Source organism: Aethalodelphis obliquidens, unplaced genomic scaffold (genome assembly GCF_003676395.1).
Source record: "Aethalodelphis obliquidens isolate GAN/ISIS:26980383/991018 unplaced genomic scaffold, ASM367639v1 scaffold8, whole genome shotgun sequence".
NCBI classification, from domain to species: Eukaryota; Metazoa; Chordata; class Mammalia; order Artiodactyla; family Delphinidae; genus Aethalodelphis; species Aethalodelphis obliquidens.
The window spans coordinates 53,960,474-53,981,883 of record NW_020837952.1 but is presented as its reverse complement, the minus strand read 5'-3'; the positions used below and the strand labels follow the sequence as shown (position 1 = coordinate 53,981,883).

Here is a 21,410-nt window from a genome sequence, read left to right as displayed (position 1 = left end):
TGTGATTACAGTACGTGAGATTATAATGCCCGTCTTGTGCTGGGCATTTTCCTTTGCTGGCTTGGATGAAGTGAGTGACGTGTTGGAGGCCCACATAGCAAGGAACCGAGGATGGCCTCTGGCTGAGCCCCTCAGTCCAACAAACCATGAGTAACTGTGTCCTGCCAACAACCTCATGGTCTTGGAAGCAGATCCTTCCCCAGTCGAGCCTCAGAGGAGAGCACAGCCCCAGCCAACACCTTGACTGCAGCCTTCTGAGGCTCCAAAGCAGAGAATCCAGTTAAGCCATGCCCAGACCCTGACTCACAGAAACTGTGATAAAGTATGTTAGGCTGCTGAGCCTGTGGTAATGCTGTTACGGAGCAGTAGATAATCAATGCAGGGCACAGGAGCAAAAGAAGGAGACCAGGGAGGAGGCAAATCTGTTAACCCAGGCAAGGGGTGGTGCTGGCTTCTACCAGGGGCCAGGGGGGATGTGGAGGTGGGTAAAGGGGTCTGAGTTTGGTGTATTTTGCAGGACTTGCTGATGAATCACTTATGGGGTTGGCTGAGAATTACAGGTGACACCTCACTCTGTGCCAGGGAATGTGCTGGGCATTTCACAGAAATGACTAATCACTCCCTCTACTTAATGCTTTGTAATCCCAAGAACATCCTTCACACCTGATGGCGTCTGAGCCCTCTCTGCCTGGCACGGAACCCGGCCTGTGGTTCCGTGGGATGAGGACATTTCACCACCTGACATTTTTAGGGGATGAGAGAGTAAACAACACCTGAAGCCCCCTGTTGCCCTCTTAGTACTGGCTCTCCCTGGCCTCTGTTCCCCAGGGTGGGCCTATCATTCCGCTGAGGTAACAGAGCCCTGTGTACAGTGATTGCCATGGCAACTCCAGTGCACGTGGGGGGCTGCCCTCCAGCAACCATCCACTGGTCTCCAGCAGCAGTTGTGCTGCGCAGATCTGCACTCCTGGGTTTCCGCACACACCAGGGTGGTTCACGGTTTTCTGACATTATGAGAGAGAGTGGAGAGGTGAGGCAGGGACCTTGAGGTGGGCCAGGGGTCTGCCAGGACATGGGGCTTCATCTTCCTTCTCTCTATTCAGAGTTGCTTGTGAGTGGAATGCTCAGACCGTAACAGGATCTACTTTCCCTCCCTCCTTGACCCGACGTCTCTTGGGATTTTCTCTCCAAATCAGAAACTGACGTGAGTCTACACTTCCGTTCAAGCCCGTCCAGGCCACTCTGGACTGAGGGTGCTATTGGGGCAGATGGGCAGCTCCTGTGGACACACCAGGTGGGTGGCTGGGGATGGGGAATGGGGACAGGAGCAGAAAGAGAACTTGAAGGAGATAGAGGTGGGGCTTGGTGTCAGCACCACCTGGGTGAGGTCCTATTTCTCTTCTGAGCCTCATTTTCTCCAACTGTGAAAGAGGGTGAGTTAATACTTTCTCCAAACACCTCACTGAGTCCTTGTGAAGAGAGACTAGTCTACTAGATGTGAGAATACTTAATACATGAGCTGTATTTGTCATCTCCTGCTGTATAACAAATCACCCCAAACTTAGTGACTTAAGAAAGCATTCATAATCTCATAGTTTCTGTGGGTCAGGAATACAGATCTAGCTTCAACGGGCCATCTGTCTCAGGGTCTCTCACAGCCTGTGATCAAAATATTGGCCAGGGCTTCGGTCTCATCTCAAAGCTCAACTAGAGAAGGGCCCTTTCCATGGCCAGGATTAATTCCTCAGATTGTTGAACTGAGGGTCTCAGTTCCTCTCGAGTTGGTGGCAAGAGGCCCTCAATTCCTTGCCACGTGGGCCTCTCCAGAAGGCGGCTCACAACAAAGAAACTGCTTCCATCAGTGCAAGAAGAGCCGAGAAGAGCCAGAGAGAGTGTGAACAAGACAGAAGTCACAATCTTATAACCTCATCTTGGAAGTGGCATCCCATCATTTTCACCATATTCTACTGGTTAGAAGCAAGTCAGTAGGTTCAGCCCATACTCAAAGTGATGGAATTACACAAGTGTGTAAATACTGAGGAATTAAGGGTCACTGGGAGCCATGTTACTGCCCACCTCAGTCCACCCTCTAGCCTCCGATGATAAATATCCCTTCCACATGCAAAATACATTCATCCCCTCCCAAGAGCTCCAAAAGTCTCATCCGATTACAGCATCAGCTTCAATTTTAGAATCTGGCCCTAGAAATCGGGTCCGGGTGTGGATGAGGCTCCTTGTGTGTCATTCTTCTCTATCAGTAGATCTGTGAAACTAAGCTATCTGCCTGAACGCACCCAACGTACAATGGTGTGGCAGATATAGGATAAGAACTATAGATATTCCTGTTCAGAAATGAGGAAAATTCAGACGTGAGGTATCCACTGGTCCATAGCAATTCTGAAATCCAGTCAGGCAAATGTTGGACTTCCCTTGATTTGGTTTCAAGGTTTGGAGATAATTGTCCACGGCTCTCTGCTCTGCCATATGTATGGACTCTTGCTTTTACTTGATACAATATCTTTTTTTTTCTTTCTTTCTTTTTTTTTTTTAAGGGAGCACATGTTTGCAGCTGAGTAGTTTTCTCAGACTGTTTTCTGCCAGTAGAATTTGGGAGTTCACTGATCTCTTTTCCTTTTGTACTCTCTCTGTCCCTTTCACTCCATGTTGTCAGTATTTTCACCAATATACTTTTCTCAAAAGCTGTGAAACTTACAGGGATTCTCTCCATTAGCCAAAAGTCACATTCTTTTCCACTGGGGCTTCTGTTGACGGAGAGCATCCTTAAACTTGTGAGAGGCCCTATTCCATTAAGAGGATTTGTGAGGCACGTCCTTATCTCTTTAAAGGGCCTTTTGTGGGACTGAATAATACTCTGATCTTTCATCTTTCTAAGGATATAACAAACAGTCACAGCCTTGGCTACATTTTACCAACAGTCCTCTGAAGCTATTTCTTAATTTTAGCATCTTTTGACATCTGGAGAGGATGAGAATTTCCAGAATGACTAAGTCCTGCCTCATTTTTATTTAACAGTCCTTCCTTCAAATTTCTCTCTCTCTCCTTACATTTCACTACAAGCATCAAGAAGAAGCCAGGAGGCACCTTCAATACTTTGCTTGGAAATCTTCACTGGATCACCCAGTTCATTAGTCACTTATTCTGCTTTCCACATAACTGCTGATGACAGAGTCACCATGTTTCTGCCACTACGTAGCAGGGACCAGTCCTCCTCCAGGATCTAAGAACATCTTCCTCACTTCCTTTTGTGCCTGCACTGGCAGCATCCTCTAAGACCAGACTTCTACTAATAGTCTGTTTAAGGCAATTTGGGCTTTTTCTATCATGTTGCTCAAATTCCTTCCAGGCTCCACTGACTGCTTGGTTCCAAAGCCACTCCCACATTTTTAGGTGTTTGTTACAGCAGCATCCCACTCTTGGCACCAAAATACATATTATCTATTGCTGCATTTAAAAAATCACCACAAAGCTTAGCGGCTTAAAATGGTGGCTTAAATGCTTAAAAAAATACAAATTTATTATCTCACAGTTTCTATGGATCAGGATCCTGGGTGTGGCTTGACTAGGTCTTCTGGCTCAGGGTCTACCATAGGCTACAATTAATGTGTCAGGTGGGCTGTATTCTCATATCAAGGTTCAACTGGGGAGGAACCATTCAGGTGGTAGGATTCATTCATTCTTTTTTTTTTAATTTTTATTTATTTATTTATTGGCTGCATTGGATCTTCGTTGCTGTGTGCACGCTTTCTCTAGTTGCAGTGAGCAGGGGCTACTCTTTGTTACAGTGTGTGGGCTTCTCATTGTGGTGGCTTCTCTTGTTGCAGAGCACAGGCTCTAGGTGCGTGGGCTTCAGTAGCTGTGGCTCGCGGGCTGTAGAGTTCAGACTCAGTCATTGTGGCACAGGGGCTTAGTTGCTCCATGGGATGTGGGATCTTCCCGGACAGGGCTCGAACCTGTGTCCCCTGCATTGGCAGGCAGATTCTTAACCACTGCACCACCAGGGAAGTCCCTCATTCAGTTCTTTGAGGACTATTGGAATAAGGGTCTCTGTTCCTTACTAGCTTTGGCCAAAGGCCACCCTCAGTTCTTTCCACATGAGTCTCTTTGTAGGGTACCTCAGAACATGGTACTGCTTCCATCAGAGCGAGCAAGGCAAGGAGACCAGAGGAAGAGTGTGAACAAGACAGAAGTCACTAACCTAATCCTGGATGTGACATCCTCTCACTTCTGTCATATTCTTTTGATCAGAAGCAAGTCACTAGGTCCAGCCGCCCACACTCAAGTGTTAGGCGGGGAACATAGTGTATGAATACCAGCAGGATAAGGATCATGAAAAGTCATATCAGAAGCTGCACAATCACCAAACAAGTCAGAATTAATAGGGTGTTTTGCCTGGTGATTTTTCAAAATTCATCTGATTCTTAACCTGCTCTGAGTTTACCGGCAGACCAACTTGCTGGGTGACCTCAGACAAGTCACTCCTTCTCCCTGGGACCTCAGTTTCTTTACCTGTAAAATGAAGGGACTGGGGCTTCCCTGGTGGTGCAGTGGTTAAGAATCCGCCTGCCAATGCAGGGGACATGGGTTCGAGCCCTTGTCCAGGAAGATCACACATGCTGTGGAGCAACTAAGCCCATGCATCACAACTACTGAGACCCCCCACCACAACTACTGAAGCCCGTGTGCCTAGAGCCCTTGCTCTGCAACAAGAGAAGCCACTGCAATGAGAAGCCCACACACTGCAACAAAGAGTAGCCCCCGCTTGCCGCAACTAGAGAAAGCCCTTGCACAGCAACAAAGACCCAACACAGCCAAAAATAAAATAGATAAATAAATTTATAAAAATAAATAAATAAAACGAAGGGACTGGATTAGCTAATCTCAAAGATCCCTTCCAGCTCTGACTTGCTGCTTATCCAATTATACAATAAACTGTCTTATCCTAGTTGAATTACAAAATTCACAGAAGCCTTTAAAAAAACACATGCAATAAAATAAGAGAATATGAATAAGAAAAAGATGACCTAGGAAAAAGGAACCCAAACTTGAAAGCTGCAGGGGCTTCTGAAGATGCCAGAGCTGGCACTCTAGTTTGACCCAAAGGCCTGTTCTTTGGAGGAAAGGCTGAGATCATCCCAGAGTCCGTTCCTGCTCTTGGCTCTCCTCCACCTTGGCCAAGCTGGTTCCTTTCCTTGAATGACCAGCTGGTAAAAGAACGGGCAAAATCCTATTTGCAGAGAGGCAAACAGTCACCAGGATGGTGGGCTTGGGGCAATGCCCCTCCCAGCAAGGGGTCTGCTGGGGGCTCCTAGGGGAGTGTTGGGTGGTACAGATGGGGAAGAAAATATTATAGAAGAAAAGGATTGCAAAGGAAGAAGGGGAGTCCCAGGCCCCCAGTCTGTTTGAGAAGGGCCTTTGAGGCACAGGTGATGGGTGTGACCAGGGCTTTCCACAGACAGCACAGCCTGCAAGGGTCGAGGAAGCAGGCCCAGTGCCAGGGGTGGTGGGTGGATGGGGCGGGGGCTCCTGGGTACCTGAGAGCACTGGAAGCAGCACGGAGGGACCTCTGGTCAGGGGCTGGGCAGACGGTCACAGGCCGTCCTGTTCAGCCCTCTCTGTCATCTGAGATGACCGTGTGTATTTCTTTGTCTGCAGAGCTAAGCTTGGAATTACCTGTCGCAGAGCAAGAGCTGATGGAGCTGGACCACAAAGCAGGTAGGACGGGGGACCAGGGACATGCTGAATGCACATGCAGGACTTCCGGAGGGACCCCCTGGGGGCAGCAGAGACCAGCCCCCTCCCCCTCTCCCTCAGTCTTGCTTTGGCCTCCAGACCCACCACGTGGCCCTAACTTCCTCAGGGCTTCCGTTCGAAGACAGAAGGAAAAGAGAGGGCACGAGTATTGCTGAGCTTCTCCCATCTGCCAGGCCTGGGGGTTATGACCCCACTGCAGTGTCCCCTCTTGTAACCGAACACAAGTTCACGTGCCCGAGGCACAGGGAGGCCATACGAACCGCAACATCGGAGTTTGGAGCAGAGCAAGTTTTATTGCAGGGCCAGGCAAGGAGAATGGGTGGCTCTTGTTCAAAACCCCCAAATTCATTGATGGTTTTCAGGGAGAAGTTTTTATAGGCAAAATTTAGGGCGAGGGCTGCAGGGTGTGTGGCTTCCTTCTGATTGGCTGGTGGTGAGGTAGCAGGGCGGTGCTCCAGGAGTCTTGTGCTTGGCCTGAACTTACCGTCCTCCACCTGCGTTGGCACCTTAGTTCCTGAGAAGAACTGGAAGATATTGTTATGTACATCGCTCGAGGAGGAACTAGGACCCTGCTTTAATCACTGCACTATTGCTCTTTTCTTTTTTTTCGCTGCACCACGTGGCTTGTGAGATCTTATTTCCCGGACCAGGGATTGAACCCGTGCAAGGGTGCAGAATCCTAACCACTGGACCTCCAGGGAATTCCCTGCACTATTGTTTCTGGATGGTTCCTCCTTTGTTTCCGCATTCCTTCCTCTCCCTGAGTAGCAGCTGTTTGAATCTGCCCTTAGGAACTCAGGGAAGGTCTAGGGTGGCTGAAGCCTTTAACTTGCAAATAAGAAATGGGGAACCCAGAAAGGCTTTTGTGCCCAGGAGGGCCCTACAGGGTCCTGCTGGCTTCACTCTCAAGGCTCAGGGGCAAAGCAGCAACCCTTTGTGCACCAGAAAGGCAGGATATGGGAGAACACAGCAGGGGCCTGGTCTCTGTGAGTGGAAGGTCCATGTAGGTCCTGAGTGAGCCAAAAGCAGGGAGTGGTGTGGCCCAAGGAGGGGAGAAAAGCGCGTCCCAGGCCTGCGGAATAGTGTGGGCAAAGGTCTGGAAGTTAGAGTGGGCTGGTGATTTGGTGAAGCTGAATGAAATTCAATATGGCTTGAAGGTTGGAGAAGGGAGGTGGGCAAGGAGGCTGGGCTGGGGTCCTGGGACCGATCCCAAGGGCAGGGCCTCTGCCCTGAGGACGAGGGGAAGGGTTTCCATGTAGGAATGACTGGGTCAGGTCAGCTCTGAGAAAGGTCCCCACGGGTGAGGGGCTGGCGGCTGGGGCTGGCGGGTGGGATGTGGAGAGAGGGACGCTGGGGCAAGGCTCCTGCTGGAAGCTCTCTCCAAAGACCCGAATGACCTGGAGGCCTAGTTAAACACTCAAATCCCAGCCTCTCACAAGAAGATTCTGCTGCAGCAGCTCTAGGAGGGGCCCAGGAATCTGTATTTCTAATGAGTGCCTGCCGGGGATTCTGATAAATGACGCAGCTTGGAGAACTCTGATGACTGATCGCTTGATCCTCACAACAGCAAGCAAAGTAGGATGAACTCTGCCCATTGTACAGGGGAAGGGAGTGGAGGAAGCGTGGGACCGCACTGAGATTCTTGGAATGCCAGCTACAGACATTCATTCATTCATTCCACAAACATTTAAGCCCAAGAGGATGGGGGCTGACCCAGTTAGCTCACTGTTGGGGCCCCAGTGCCTAGCACAGCACTGACACACGGTAGGTGCTCGCCTGATGGCTGAATTGGTGAAGGTATTGGCTCTCTGAGCCAGGGGACACGAGACACGGTCCTGGCCATTAGAGCGCTCCTAAGCCCAAAGGGCAGGTGGAGGGTGAGCAGACAATTTACATTCGCTGTGCTTAGAGGCGGGCAGGAGCATAGCCTGGGAGAGATGGGAGCACGGATCCTGGAGTCCTGAGCCCTGAGACCTACGGGCTCAGGAGCCCAGGCTTGCGCTGGGCTTCAGTCTCCCCACGAGCACAGGGAGGGGCCGTGGTTGACCAGGCTGGTGCTGACTGCTCTTAATGCTCTCCGCCTCCATTCTTTTGAGAAGGGTCACTGTCCCCATCCTGGAAGCCTTAGTTGTCCCCAGAAGCGCCCCTTTGCTTGGCTATCTGCTTGTGGGGGCAGAACCCAGGATGGGAGGGAGGGTAGGCAGTCTGGTCTCTGGGGAACAGGTTTTTCCTCTTTTGTGTCTATGACAGAAGGTCAAGAAGAGGATCCTCCGACTTCAGCTCCATGGGGTGAGGATAGGGGGGAGGAGAAGGGTGAGGAGGAAGCGGGCAGGCCTGGACCTCAGCTTTCTCTGTCTCTACTGCCCTGGGGAAGGGTCTGCAGCCCCCACGGGTGGGCAAGGGGGGCTTGAAATAAAAACCTCTGTGGCTGGCAAAACCTGCCATTTCCAGCGGCTTTCTCTGAAAAAGAAACCTGGACATCCACCGGCAGGGCAGTCGCTAAAGCCTGCACGGTTTGAAAGGAAAGTTAGGTGTGTGTTTGTGGCCAAGAAGAGATCCCCAAGGCACAGTGTTAAATTTTTAAACAGCAAGTTACAAAGCAATACATGGAATCTGATCGCATTTGTAAACCAAAGTGAAGCCAAACTATGCATCTTTCAAAAGCGCTAGGACCCACCTAGAACGTCTGGGAGGGAAGCTCTTCAAAGAAGCTTACAGCTATAACCTGGGATTGAGGATTGTGGGCATGGCTGGAAGTGGGGAGAGGGTGGGGACTGACTCGTTTTCTATATTTTGCCCAGTAAGAAAGAGTTTACATATTACTTGGGTATTATAATGTGTAAAACATTATTCAAAATGTGTATTTTAAGTCTCCATCCAGTGGGTTGTAAGATGCACTGTTACTTACCTGTCACTAAGAAAGAAAACATCGCTGGTTAGACCAGGGCCCATTGATTGTCAGACACAGCCTGTTGTCAGCGATGCTAACATGAGAAGGAAGGACGTTTTAGAACTGATGGGGTGCAGGGTGACCCTGGGTCTGACACCCCTGCAGCCATCTATTCATTCACTCGCTCACTGATGGGTGTCACCAGCATCTCTGGTACACAGGGCTCTGGGGGGTGCTGAGGGAGGCCCAGGACTGACTCACCTGTGGACCTGCCTCAGTGACTCCCCTGCCGCATGGAGGAGAGAAATGAGAGGGTTTGTAGCTCACAAGGATGGAGAAGGGGAAAATCCAGACAGACCTGCAGAGCGTGCTGGGGACAGAGTTGTGGAGCTGAGAGGAGGCGATGGCCCTGGCAGCTTGGGGTGGGTGTCAGGGAGGACTTCCTGGTGGGGCTGCGTTGGAAGGAAGCAGTAGGATTTTTTTTTTTTTTTTGCGGTACGCGGGCCTCTCACTGCTGTGGCCTCTCCCGCTGCGGAGCACAGGGTCCGGACGCGCAGGCTCAGCGGCCATGGCTCACGGGCCCAGCCGCTCCGCGGCATGTGGGATCTTCCCGGACCGGGGCACGAACCCGTGTCCCCTGCATCGGCAGGCGGACTCCCAACCACTGCGCCACCAGGGAAGCCCAAGCAGTAGGATTTTGACTTAGGGAAAAAGAGGGGCTGGCCTTCCGGGCAGCGAACTAGCCTGAGCAGACGCTGGGAGGTTGGACATCGCAGGGTGTGGTGGGGAAGAAGTGGCGGTCTGTTTGGCTGGAGCCAGGGATGGGGGAAGAGAATGAGGAGAAGACCTGTAAGCTGGGAACGGGAGATCCTCGGAACTGGGAGTCAGGGCAGGAGTGGGGTGGGGGGAGGGGAGGGGAGCGGTTGAGGTCCGAGAGCCCGGAAGCAGCTGGGACGACACCGCTCCATTAGCTGGAGAACAGAGGAGGGAAGTGGGGCTGGGGAGCAGCTCTAAATGGGGAGCAAAGGCTGGCTCAATCCAGCTCTAGTACTTTTCCAGCCGTGTGACTTGGCCACGCTGAGGGATGCCCTCTGCCAGCTTCCACAGCTGCTGGTTTTCCTGACTGGATTGCTGGGGGGGTTCAAGGTGGGGAAGGGAACTGCCCAAATGGAGCCAGGTTCACTAAAGCACAGAGAGGTCACAGCCCTTGCTGATGGTCACACAGCTAGCCCCAAGGCTGGTCAGGCTTGGGCTGCAGTCCCTATTGTCAGAAACAATGAGGGCTGCCCTGTACAGCGGGAGGCTTGGCGGGCTGAACTACCCTCTCCCTTGGTCTCTCTCCTGATTTCTCACCCATGCTTCTGGCTCCCATGACTTCTTTCCGTACCTGCCTTTTTTCCTGCTCTGGATCTCTGCGGCTCCGTGTCTGTCTGTTCCCCCCACCCCCACCCCCATCACCGTCTTCCTTCCTGCCCTCCACTCTCTACATCTGTCTGTCTCCTCTCCTTCCTTCCTTCTCTCTTCCCTTTTTAGGTACAACCACTTTGACCAGGGCCCATCTGAACAACAGCAAGGAAGGCCAGCAGGACACGGACCCCCGGAGAACTGCCCGTAGCCCACTGGATACCTCCAAGTTCAAGTACCAGCTCCCAGTCTCCCCACAGCCATCCATGTACCAAGGACACAGCCCCCGGGGCAGCTCCCTCGGGCAGGCCTCCCTGGAGGAGATCCGGTCTCCACCCCTGAAGGCTGTCAGCCAGGACTCTCCCCAGAGGGACTCACAGCCGGGGTCCCTGAAGAAGGAGAGCTACAGACCCTCCTCGAGGGAGAGGAGGGCCTCCCTCCGAGAGGGGGCTCAACCGTGCCAGGGGCTGGAGGAAGACCCCAACTTGGGGGCACAGGGCCAGAGTAGCAGCAGTATTCCCAACAACATTCGTCACAAGTTTGGGAGCAACGTGGTGGACCAGCTGATCTCCGAAGAGCAGGTGTCAGAATGGGCACAGGAGGCTAAGGGCGGCAGGAGGGTCATGCATGGAGACTGACAATGAGGACCCCTAGGGAAGCTGCTCTTGAGTACAGAATCCCTGTAATAACATCATCAGAAAGTAGTGTTTACTGAGCACTTGCTCTGTGCCGGATCCCGTGCACTGTTTAGTCGTCACATCTAACCGTTCAATCTTCCCAGTGAGGGAGGTGCTATCATTATCCTCATTTTATGGATTAGAAGCCCAAGGCTTAACAGGCTTAAGTAAATTAACCAAACTTAAACAGGATCCAAACTGGCCAGCAGATTCTGGAGCCTTGGCCCATAATGACTCTGCAGTTAGAAGTCTTGTGTTTGAAATAGATGCTTTTAGCTCAAGTCTCCTAAAGGGGACAGGATTGATTGGAAATCAGAAGACTTGGGTTTGAATCCTGGCTCTGCCCCAGAATACTGAAAGACTTTGGCTAAGTTACTTCTCCTCTCTGAGCTCTAGTCTCTACATCTGTAAAGTGAGGCAGTTAGACTAGATCAGGCTGGCAAATACACAGCATGCATTCCATAGCTCTCCTAGCCCGCATTCATGGCAGACATCACTAATCGATTCTGGCACTTTTTCCCACTTGGTACATCATTCTAGGAACTCAATGCTGATCCACTGAAAGTGGAGATGAAACTTATCTGCCATTTCTGGTCAAATGGTCACCTGCTCTGGCATTTTGAGTCGTATTTTCAAAGCCACTGTCTCAACCCTCATGGTGACTACATTGAGCAGCAGGCCAGGCAGGAGTCATTGCTTCCTTTTTTAACAGATGGTAAATCTGAGACTCAGAGAGGTGATACGATCTGCCCAGGGTCACACAGAGCAAGCAGGAGAGCCAGGGTCACAAAGGCTATGGGCGGGGCCCCTTTTCATTTTGTCACCTTAAGGTGGGGGTACACCCCCGCCTCACAACCTGCTAGTCTGGGAGGTCACAATCCTAAACTCCCTGCCCCACTTGGAGGATCTTGTCCCAACTTGAGGTTGGCTGTATGGTCACTATCTCTCACTGCACCTCCTGGCTTTGGGAAGGTGCCCTTTCTCTCTTTGGCCATCGTGGTCCTGGGCTTAAATCAATAGATCTGTTTTTTTTGTTTTTTTTTTTATTTTTTTAATCCAGCTGTGACCCAGATCACAAGTGTCATCAGGCCGGCAAGTATCAGAACTGGAAGCTACTGCAAAGGCCACCCAGTTCTGCCCCCACCCTCATTTTATGAGTAGGGGAACTGAGGCCCAGAGGGGAGCAAAGACTTGCCCAAACCAGCAGCTGGTAGACAGCAGAGTTGGGACCCAAACCCAGGTTTAATGGCTCTTAGGCCTGAGCTCAACCACTCCGGGCCTTCGTTTCCCCATTGGTACAAGGAAGGAGCTGCCCCTGGTGAAATATTAGGAGCCACCTAGAGTTGACTTGTGTGACGCTCCCATTGTAGTAGGCAAGCCAGGGCTTCGGTCACCGGCTATGTGATGGGCAAGTCCCCGCCCTGAGGCACAGTTTCCTTATTTATAAAATGTAGGAATAATATCATCTTATAAAGATGTCCCCTGGTGATGTTCTACAGTACGTACCCAATGTAGGGAGAAGCGTTCATGATCGTTCTCATGCTTGATGCCCGAGGCCCATGTGGGAGGTGGGGTGGTGTGGGAGTGTGGAGGGACTTCAGCTATGCCAGCTGAAGGGAGTAGGTTGGGAGTAGGTTGAAGGCTGCAGGCTAAGGGTGGGGTGAGGGTGGTGGAGGCAGGGTCAGAGGCAGGAGAAGTTAGAGGGGAGATAGGGGACTTGATGCTGCTTCTCTACCCCTTGTCTCTCCTCCCTCCCTCCCTCCCTACTCAGGCTCAAAGGGCCATTGGTGAAGCCTTGGAGGGCCAGAAAAGGGCAAGCTCACGGCCCAGCAGGATCCAGAGTCCCACTGAAATCACCTCCGTCTTTTCAGGCTACTATGATCTGGGCTACAACATGCGGTCAAACTTGTTTCAAGGTCAGGCTGAAGGGCAAGGGTGGGGGTTGTGAACGCCTATAGTCCCCAAGGCACTGGGCAAGGGAGGACTTGGACCCCCAAAGGAATCTAAGACCCCAGGATACATCTCCAGGGACACTCATTTCACGGCCACCAAGGGCCTCCTCTGTGCCAGGCTCTACGCCGAGTGCTGGGAATGTCCAGTCCCCTGGCGAGTCTGTCCTCACTATACAGTTGGCAGTCAGCCCTTACTCTCCCTGTCCCTCTGGTGTCTTAATCTGCCAAGAGGAGGCCGGGGCACCCCTGATCTGGCCACCTTTGGTTACAGTGACAGTACCAGGCTTCCTGTGTTCAAAGGTCAGCTCAGCCGATGGGTGTGGCCTCGGGCAGGATCCTTAACCTCTGAGCCTCAGGCAATCTTCCTGGTACAACGGGGCTAATAACATGGCAGGATTCTGTGCAGGCGCTTGGCCTGCAGCCCCCAGTGAGTCCTCTTTTTTTAATTTTTTTGCTGAGCCTTGAGGCCTGGAATCAAACCTGTGCGCCCTGCAATGGAATTCCGCTGGATCGCCAGGGAATTCCCACAGTGAGTGATTAGTAGCTGACAGGCCAGCCCTTTTCTTTCTCGGATCCCACTGGTGGCACCTCTGGGCCAAAGTGTGGGTCGGAGGCCCGGACATCTGCAATGTGTCCTCTGGGTCCCCCTCGGTCCTGTTTGTCAGGGGAGTGCTCCTAGCTCCATATCACAGGCAGATGGGAAACAATTTGCCCAGAGTAGTAGGAGGTGGATGTGAAACTCAAATCCAGGTTTTTCTTCTGCCTCCAAAGTCCCAGAGTCTTTTCCCGGGTCACCTCCGGAGCTAGGACCCCGTTCCCAAGCGTTTAACCGATTGCTCGGATGCCGGTCCTTGGTCAGCAAGCGGTGGCTTCTCTCCGGCCCCACGTTCTAGTTTGACCTCATTGCAAAAGGTCAAGTCTTCCTGGCCCCCTTCTTTCCTCCATCCTTACTCCATGCCTTCTCCAGTGTCCCCAGGGCTTGGTAAACCTCCTACCTGGCTCAGAGCCCCATCACCCGAGGAACCAGACAGCCACTGGAAGCCTTTCTGGGTTTTCCTTTGAGCTTGAAGAAGGGGTGGTGCCTGGGGAGAGGAGAGAGAATACAGCTCACATTGTCCCGTTCTGGGCCTCAGGAATCGGCCTTCCACTTGTCTTTAACAATGATCACTCAGTAGTTCTCACGTAGGCCTTTATATGGTGATGTTTACATACGTTTAAAAGAATGATATAAAAAGCGTCTGTGTACCCCTCACCCAGCCTGAGAAACACAACTGTGTCAAGGGGGCAAACCCTGGGAACCAGTGCAAACCAGCTTGCTCCAGCTTCTAAGAGTCGATTGTTAAATTTTACTGAACTGTTGGCATCATGAGCGATCTTAAAATTGGCCGTGGTCGTGCAATTGACCTTTGAACAACGGGGGAGTCAGGGGTGCCTACACCACCCCACAGTCAAAAATCCAAGTACTGCTATCTCTGACTCAAAAACAAAAGAACTGATAAATGATTCACCCAAGGCCAGGAAGCTGAGATAGTTTGGATAGAATCAGGACTCAAACCCTAGTTCTTCTGATCCCATGTATTGTGACTTCCTACCAAACACAAACTTTCCCCATGCCTAGTTAATTTTTAAAGATCTATAAAAGGAACATACAGGTACTATATTTATTGAAAAAAAAATACACACATAGGTGGACCCGAGCAGTTCAAACCCATGTTGTTCAAGGGTCAACTGCATTGACACTCCACAAATTGGCAAGCGCTACAAATTAGGGCGTTGCTCTCTGCACCCAACTGTCAGTGTGCCTCACCCATGTGTCCCCCTCCGTTTCCACCCGACCAGATCTTGGCATTTGCTGCTCCAGGTTGGGGAGGTATAGCAGTGGCTAGACAAGGGAGAAGAAATCAGAGAGGAAACGGGCTAGGTGGGGAAGGCCACGGGAAGGTCTTAAGCAGAGAAGGGCATTGTTTGACTTAGGTTAAAGGATCACTACTGTTGCTATGCTGAGAAGAAAAGTAAGGGAGCTGGACAGAAACAGGGGAACCAGTGAGGAGGTGACTGCAAAAATCCAGGTGGGGTTAATGATGGAGGCTTGGTCTCGAGAGCAGGGCTGGTGCATTGCACGACTCTAGTGGATACTATTGTGCAGTATGGCGGCACAGGGAGATAATGGTGAAGGTGACCTGATGCAGGAGGAGTCTGGCCCTGTGTGTAAGGCAGAGCAAACAGAATGTGCTAATCAATGGATTTGGGGTGTGTGAGAGAGGAATTAAGGTTGATGTCAAGGTTTTTCTTTTGTTTTTCATAAATTAAATTATTTAATTTTTTGGCTGCGTTGGGTCTTCGTTGCTGCGCACGGGCTTTCTCTAGTTGCGGCGAGCGGGGGCCACTCTTCGTTGTGGTGCATGGGCTTCTCGTTGTGGAGCATAAGCTCTAGGCACGCGGGCTTCAGTAGTTGCCGCACGTGGGCTCAGTAGTTGTGGCTCGTGGGCTCTAGAGCACAGGCTCAGTAGTTTTGGTGCACAGGCTTAGTTGCTCCGCGGCATGTGGGATCTTCCCAGACCAGGGCTCGAACCCGTGTCCCCTGCATTGGTGGGTGGATTCTTAACCACTGCGCCACCAGGGAAGCCCAGATGTCAAGGGTTTTGACCTGAACAACTGAAAAGATGGAATTGTTATTTACTGAGATAGAGAAGGTTCCAGGAGGAGTGGGTTGAAGAAATCCTATGCCATGCTGAGTCATAAAGATAATCTTTTACATCGTCTTCTAAAATATTTAGCTTAGCTTTTCACATTTAAGTCTTTAATCCATCTGGAGTTGATTTCTCTTTTCAGTGTGAAGCAGAGATTCATTGTTAATTCCTCCTTTATGTGGATTAGCAATTGTCTCAGTACCTTCTATTGAATAATCTCATCTTTCCCCCCACCCCAGTGACCTGCAGTGGTACCGCTGGTATCCATCAAGTTTCCCTGTGTGCATGGATCAGTTTCCAGGCTCTCTATTCTGCCCACTGGTTTAATATTACACTTTTAATTATCAAGGTATTATAAGTAGTCTGATATCTGGTTGGGCTGTTCCCACCCCCCACCACTCCATCACCAGCAGCAGGAGCAGCTAATGTCTTAGCTACTCTAGGTTCTTTGCTCTTCCATATAAATTCTAGAATCAGCTTGTCAATTTCCATGAAAAAACCCTGTTGGTATTTTGATTGGAAGAACATTGAACCTGCAGCTCAATTTAGGGACAGTTGTCAGCTTTTTGATAATGAATTTTCCAATCCATGAGTATGGTCTACAACTCCGTTAATTTCAATCTTCCTTCAATATCCGTCAATAACATTTTGTCATTTTTTTAATAAAGATTACGCAGCTTTTTGTTAGACTTGTTTTGAAGAATCTCTTATTTATCTATTTTTTTGCTGCTTATTGCAAATAGTATCTTTTTTTTTTAACATCTTTATTGGGGTATAATTGCTTTACAATGGTGTGTTAGTTTCTGCTTTATAACAAAGTGAATCAGTTATACATATACATATGTTCCCATATCTCTTCCCTCTTGCGTCTCCCTCCCTCCCACCCTCCCTATCCCACCCCTCCAGGTGGTCACAAAGCACCGAGCTGATCTCCCTGTGCTATGCGGCTGCTTCCCACTAGCTATCAATTTTACGTTTGGTAGTGTATATATGTCCATGCCACTCTCTCACTTTGTCACAGCTTACCCTTCCCCCTAGTAACTTTTTAAAAATCACATTTTCTAACTTTGCTGCTTGTATACATGGAGGCAATTTTAAGTTTTGGTCTTTAATCTTAAATCCAGAAGCCTGACTCAGCTCACCTATTAATTCCGATAATTTGTTTGTAGATTCTTTGGAACTATTTTTAAATAATAATAATGGCTACATTTATGGGTCGCATGTAACATTCACCAAGCCCTGCTCTAAGTACTTCATGTACATTTTAATTCTCACAAGAATCTTATACAGTGAATGCTATAGTGCTATAATTCCCCCCCCCCCTTTTTTTTAAAGAAAGAAAAAATGAGGCATGGAAAGGTTAAGTAACTTGCTTAAGGGCACACAGCTAGGGATAGTCAGGGTTGGGATTGGGATTTGAACTCTGGCAGTCTGGGGTCAGAGTTCACATTTTTTTAAAAAAATAAGTTTATTTATTTTGGTGTGTGTTGGGTCTTTGTTGCTGAGCACAGGCTTTCTCTAGTTGCGGCGAGCAGGGGCTACTCTTCGTTGCGGTGCGCGGGCTTCTCATTGCGGTGGCTTCTCTTGTTGCAGAGCACGGGCTGTAGACGGGTGGCTTCAGTAGTTGTGGCTCGTGGGCTCTAGAGCCCAAGCTCAGTAGTTGTGGCGCACGGGCTTAGTTACTCCGTGGCATGTGGGATCTTTCCGGACCAGGGATCGAACCCGTGTCCCCTGCATTGGCAGGCGGATTCTTAACCACTGCCCCACCAGGGAAGCCCACCAGGAGGCTTTTCCCCACCTTTTTTTTTTTTTCTCTGTGGTACGCGGGCCTCTCACTGTTGTGGCCTCGCCCGTTGCGGAGCACAGGCTCCGGACGCGCAGGCTCAGCGGCCATGGCTCACGGGCCCAGCCGCTCCGCGGCACGTGGGATCTTCCCGGACCGGGGCACGAACCCGTATCCCCTGCATCGGCAGGCGGACTCTCAACCACTGCGCCACCAGGGAAGCCCTGCTTTTATTTCTTATAGTGCTTTTGCTTTACAGTCTATTTTGTCCCATATTAGTATAGTATGACCAGATTGCTTTGATTTGTATTTTTGTGGTATTAATCTTTTTCTGTATTTCCATGTTTATCCTCTTTGTGTCCTTTTGCTTTAAATATGCTTTAACGAATATATATCTGGAAAATATTTTCTGTGGCCTGAGCCTCTGTTTTTTAATCAGTTGGCCTACTCCATTTATATTTATTTTAATTACCGATATATTCAGATTTATTTTTATGATCTTATTTTGTATCTTCCATTTGTCCTAATTTTTCTAGGCTGCTTTCTTTCTCCTTCCCTTATTTTGGATCTGAGTGAGCTTCCCTTTTTCCCCAATCCAATTTTTGTCCTTACTTTTCCTATTCTCTCAGTGGTTATCTTTGCCTTTTTTTTTTATGGCCACGCCGTGTGGTTTGCAGGATCTTAGTTCCCCGACCATGGAAGCGTGGAGTCCTAACCACTGGACTGCCAGGAAATTCCCTATCTTTGACATTGTTACATGCATAGTTAACAAATTCTAAAGTTAATCAAGGTATTCCAGCTTTTCTGAACAATATAAGGATGCTGGACAGCTTCACATTTATTCTCTCCACCCCCCATATCAGCTAACATGTTATTATTTTACAGGGTTTTTTTTACTATACATAAGCAAAGTAGTTTTTTTTTTTTTTTTTTTTTTTTTTTTTTTGCGGTACGCGGGCCTCTCACTGTCGTGGCCTCTCCCGTTGCGGAGCACAGGCTCCGGACGTGCAGGCTCAGCGGCCATGGCCCACGGGCCCAGCCGCTCCACGGCATGTGGGATCCTCCCAGACCGGGGCACGAACCCGTGTCCCCTGCATCGGCAGGCGGACTCTCAACCACTGCGCCACCAGGGAAGCCCAGCAAAGTAGTTTAAACTGTGGATTCTGGAGCCGCAGGTCCGGGGTTGCGTCCTCCATCTTTCACTTACCCGCTGTGTCACTTTAGACAAGTGATTTAGCCTTTCTGTGCTTCAGTGACTTCAACAGCAAGATGGGGGTAATAATCACCCCCGTCTTCTTAGGGTTGATTCAGTGAGTAAGTTCTGTAAAGTTTTGAATGAAAACTGTGCTTAGCATATGTTAAATCTTCACTTATCTATCACAGTCATTATTTTGCCCATATATTCAACATTGGTACTGTTATCATAATTGACGTGTATTTAGATTTATTCAATGTTTCCACTTTCTTTGCCTACTACTCCTTCTTTTATCTCAGATTTTCTTCTGGGATTATTTTTTTCTTTCTGATGTATGTTGTTTAGAAGATATTTGGGGTGAGATTCTGTTGTTGGTAAATTTTAAGCTCAGAAAAGTTTTATTTCATCCTATTCTTGGAAGACAGTTATTGTAAACAGTTCTAGATTGTTGATTTCTCTTTGTAAAGCACTTTGATGATGTCAATTAATTTCCTTCTGGCTTTGATGGTTAATCAAACTCGTTATCCTTTGTAACTAACCTGTCTTTTCTCTATGGCTACTTCTAAGATTTCTTTGTCTCTGGTGTTCTAAATTTTACTTGGTTGTACCTAGGTAAGGAATTATTTTCACCTACACTCACTGGGGAATTGTTATTCTTGAATCTAAGGATTCATATATTTCATCAATTCTGGAAAAATTCCAGCCACTAGCTTTCCACATATTGTCCCTCCCCGTTTTCTCCACTCTCTCCTTCAGAACTACAATTAGACATATGTTAGGCCTTCTCATTTAATCTTCATTTAACAGCTTTTTCATATTTTCCACATCATTATTTCCCCACTCTGTGCTGCATTCTAGTTAATTTCTTTAGCTATATCTACCAGTTTACCATTTTTTCTCAGCTGTATATAATCAGCTCTTTTACCTGTTTGTTGAATTTGTTTTTAAACATTATGATGTCAATTTTCAAACTTAGAATAGTTTAATAAATACATGGTGCACTTATCATACAGCTTCAGCAATTATCAATACAAGACTAACCTTGTTTCATCTTTTTTCCCACCCACTCACCCATTCATTCCCACCCCAGTTTATTTATATATTATTTATTTATTTATTTTTATTTTATTTTATTTATTTATTTTTGTCTGCGTTGGGTCTTCTTTGCTGCGCGCGGGCTTTCTCTAGTTGCGGCGAGCAGGGGCTACTCTTGGTTACAATGCACAGGCTTCTCATTGCGGTGGCTTCTCTCGTTGCGGAGCACGGGCTCTAGGCACACGGGCTTCAGTAGTTGTGGCACGTGAGCTCAGTAGTTGTGGCACATGGGCTTAGTTGCTCCGCAGCATGTGGGATCCTCCCGGACCAGAGCTCAAACCCGTGTCCCCTGCATTGACAGGTGGATTCTTAACCACTGCACCACCAGGGAAGCCCCACCCCAGTTTATTTTGAAGCAAATCCCAGGCCTCTTACCATCCATTGCCTTTCAACTATTATGTTTAATTTCTGAAATTCCATTTGCTTCTTTTACTAATCTGTCTGTTCTTTCTGGATAGTTTCTTATTCTTTTCTCATAGATTTATTTATTTATTTAAAATTAATTTTTATTGGAATATAGTTGCTTTACAATGTTGTGTTAACTTTTTTTAAATTGGAGTATAGTTGCTTTACAATGTTGTGTTAGTTTATTTTGTATTTTTTATTGGAGTATAGTTGTTTTACAATGTCGTGTTAGTTTCTTATTCTTTGCTTATACTTTTATTCTCTTTTTCACAACTTCACACATTAAATGATACTTATTTTATATTCTGTAACGGATCATTCAAATCCTTGTTATCTTTTGGAATTTGGTCCTCTGTTTGATGATTTTTCTGACTTTTGATCACGGTAACTTCTTTTCTTGTGTGTGTGTGTTTTCACTTTACACACAGACATAAACATTTTCTGAAAATACAGGTATCAGTTGCCACGTGCCAGCTGCTCCAATGAACGTAATCTTCCCAGTCTCGCGAGAACATTTTATTCCTTTGAATAGATTAAGAGACCAAAGCTCTGAGACGTTAAAGTCTTGTCTGAGGCCACACTGTGCATAAATGATGGAGCTGGTATTTGAGCCTAGGCCGGCCTCCCTCTGCCTAACTCTCCCCACACCCCACCCTTCCACAATCCACCATCCACAGGGGAGACTGACATAGGAACCCTGGAGTACCTGAACTCTGTTGACTTGGGGCTTCTGGGGATTGCTTCATGGGGTTCCACAGGGGCCCCACAGGAGATGAAGAGCCTCATGAAGGCCTCCTACACCCCTGAGGTGATTGAGAAATCAGTGAGGGACTTACAGCACTGGCATGGCAGGAAGACGGATGATCTGGGTAGGTGGGGAGCTGGGGGTGTGGGAGGTGGGCACTCCCTGGGCAGGGTGTGTTGGCCCCAAGGTCCAGAGAGAGACCACAGCAGCAGCTAGAACTCTGGGGTGGGTTCAGAAGACATATGGGTTACCACTGGGGCCTGGACACTTCAGAGGTCCTCTGGGTGATTTGTGCTGGTTCCTTCCCTGCTCTCTGCAGGACGGTGGCACCGGAAAAATGCGGTGAACATGAACTTGCAGAAAGCACTGGATGAGAAAGAAAAGAGCAAAAGCAAGAACTTGAAGTTGTAGATACAACCCAGAAGAGGCGCCCTCCACTCAAAGAAAGCGCTAATAAAGAAAGAGAGACACACATCTGAACCTTCGCCGTTGCTTGGCGCCGCTCTTCAGGTTGGGGGAAGGGGCAATGTGCAGTGCTGGACAGACCTACTGAGGAAGGATAGACGCTCTAAGGACCCAAACTACCCCCAGCCCTTCCTCCTGGGGACACACACACACACACACCTTTCCCCCATAATTCCAGGAAAGGATGTGAGAGCTGAGTAGAACTTTGCTCAAGCCCAGGGTGCCTTGCCCTGTGTGGAGGGCTCCTATAGTGGACACTGCTGGATCTTAACCCTGCATGACCTCCCTAGCAGAACCCCAATTATTTCCAGACATCTATTTCTTCCCCAAGACCCAA

The 21,410-nt window shown here is 48.9% G+C and overlaps 1 protein-coding gene across 1 annotated transcript; it reads left to right on the top strand.

Annotated features, from left to right (window-relative positions):
* Window positions 1-9,607: 9,607 nt before the first annotated feature.
* Window positions 9,608-21,077, top strand: CIMIP4 (ciliary microtubule inner protein 4). The gene is made up of 4 exons (XM_027107532.1): window positions 9,608-10,647; window positions 12,515-12,659; window positions 20,622-20,732; window positions 20,928-21,077. The coding sequence occupies exons 1-4, from the start codon at window positions 10,018-10,020 to the stop codon at window positions 21,017-21,019; spliced, it is 978 nt and encodes a 325-aa protein (XP_026963333.1). The 5' UTR covers window positions 9,608-10,017; the 3' UTR covers window positions 21,020-21,077.
* The last annotated feature ends 333 nt before the right edge of the window (window positions 21,078-21,410 follow it).

What these genes read in the sequence shown, in the direction of transcription:
- CIMIP4 (XM_027107532.1), top strand. Translation starts at nt 10,018, where the DNA reads ATGCTTCTGGCTCCCATGACTTCTTTCCGTACCTGCCTTTTTTCCTGC. An exon ending in AGCTGATCTCCGAAGAGCAG is followed by an intron (nt 10,648 to 12,514) that starts GTGTCAGAATGG and finishes CTCCCTACTCAG; the next exon opens with GCTCAAAGGGCCATTGGTGA. An exon ending in GCGGTCAAACTTGTTTCAAG is followed by an intron (nt 12,660 to 20,621) that starts GTCAGGCTGAAG and finishes GGGGTTCCACAG; the next exon opens with GGGCCCCACAGGAGATGAAG.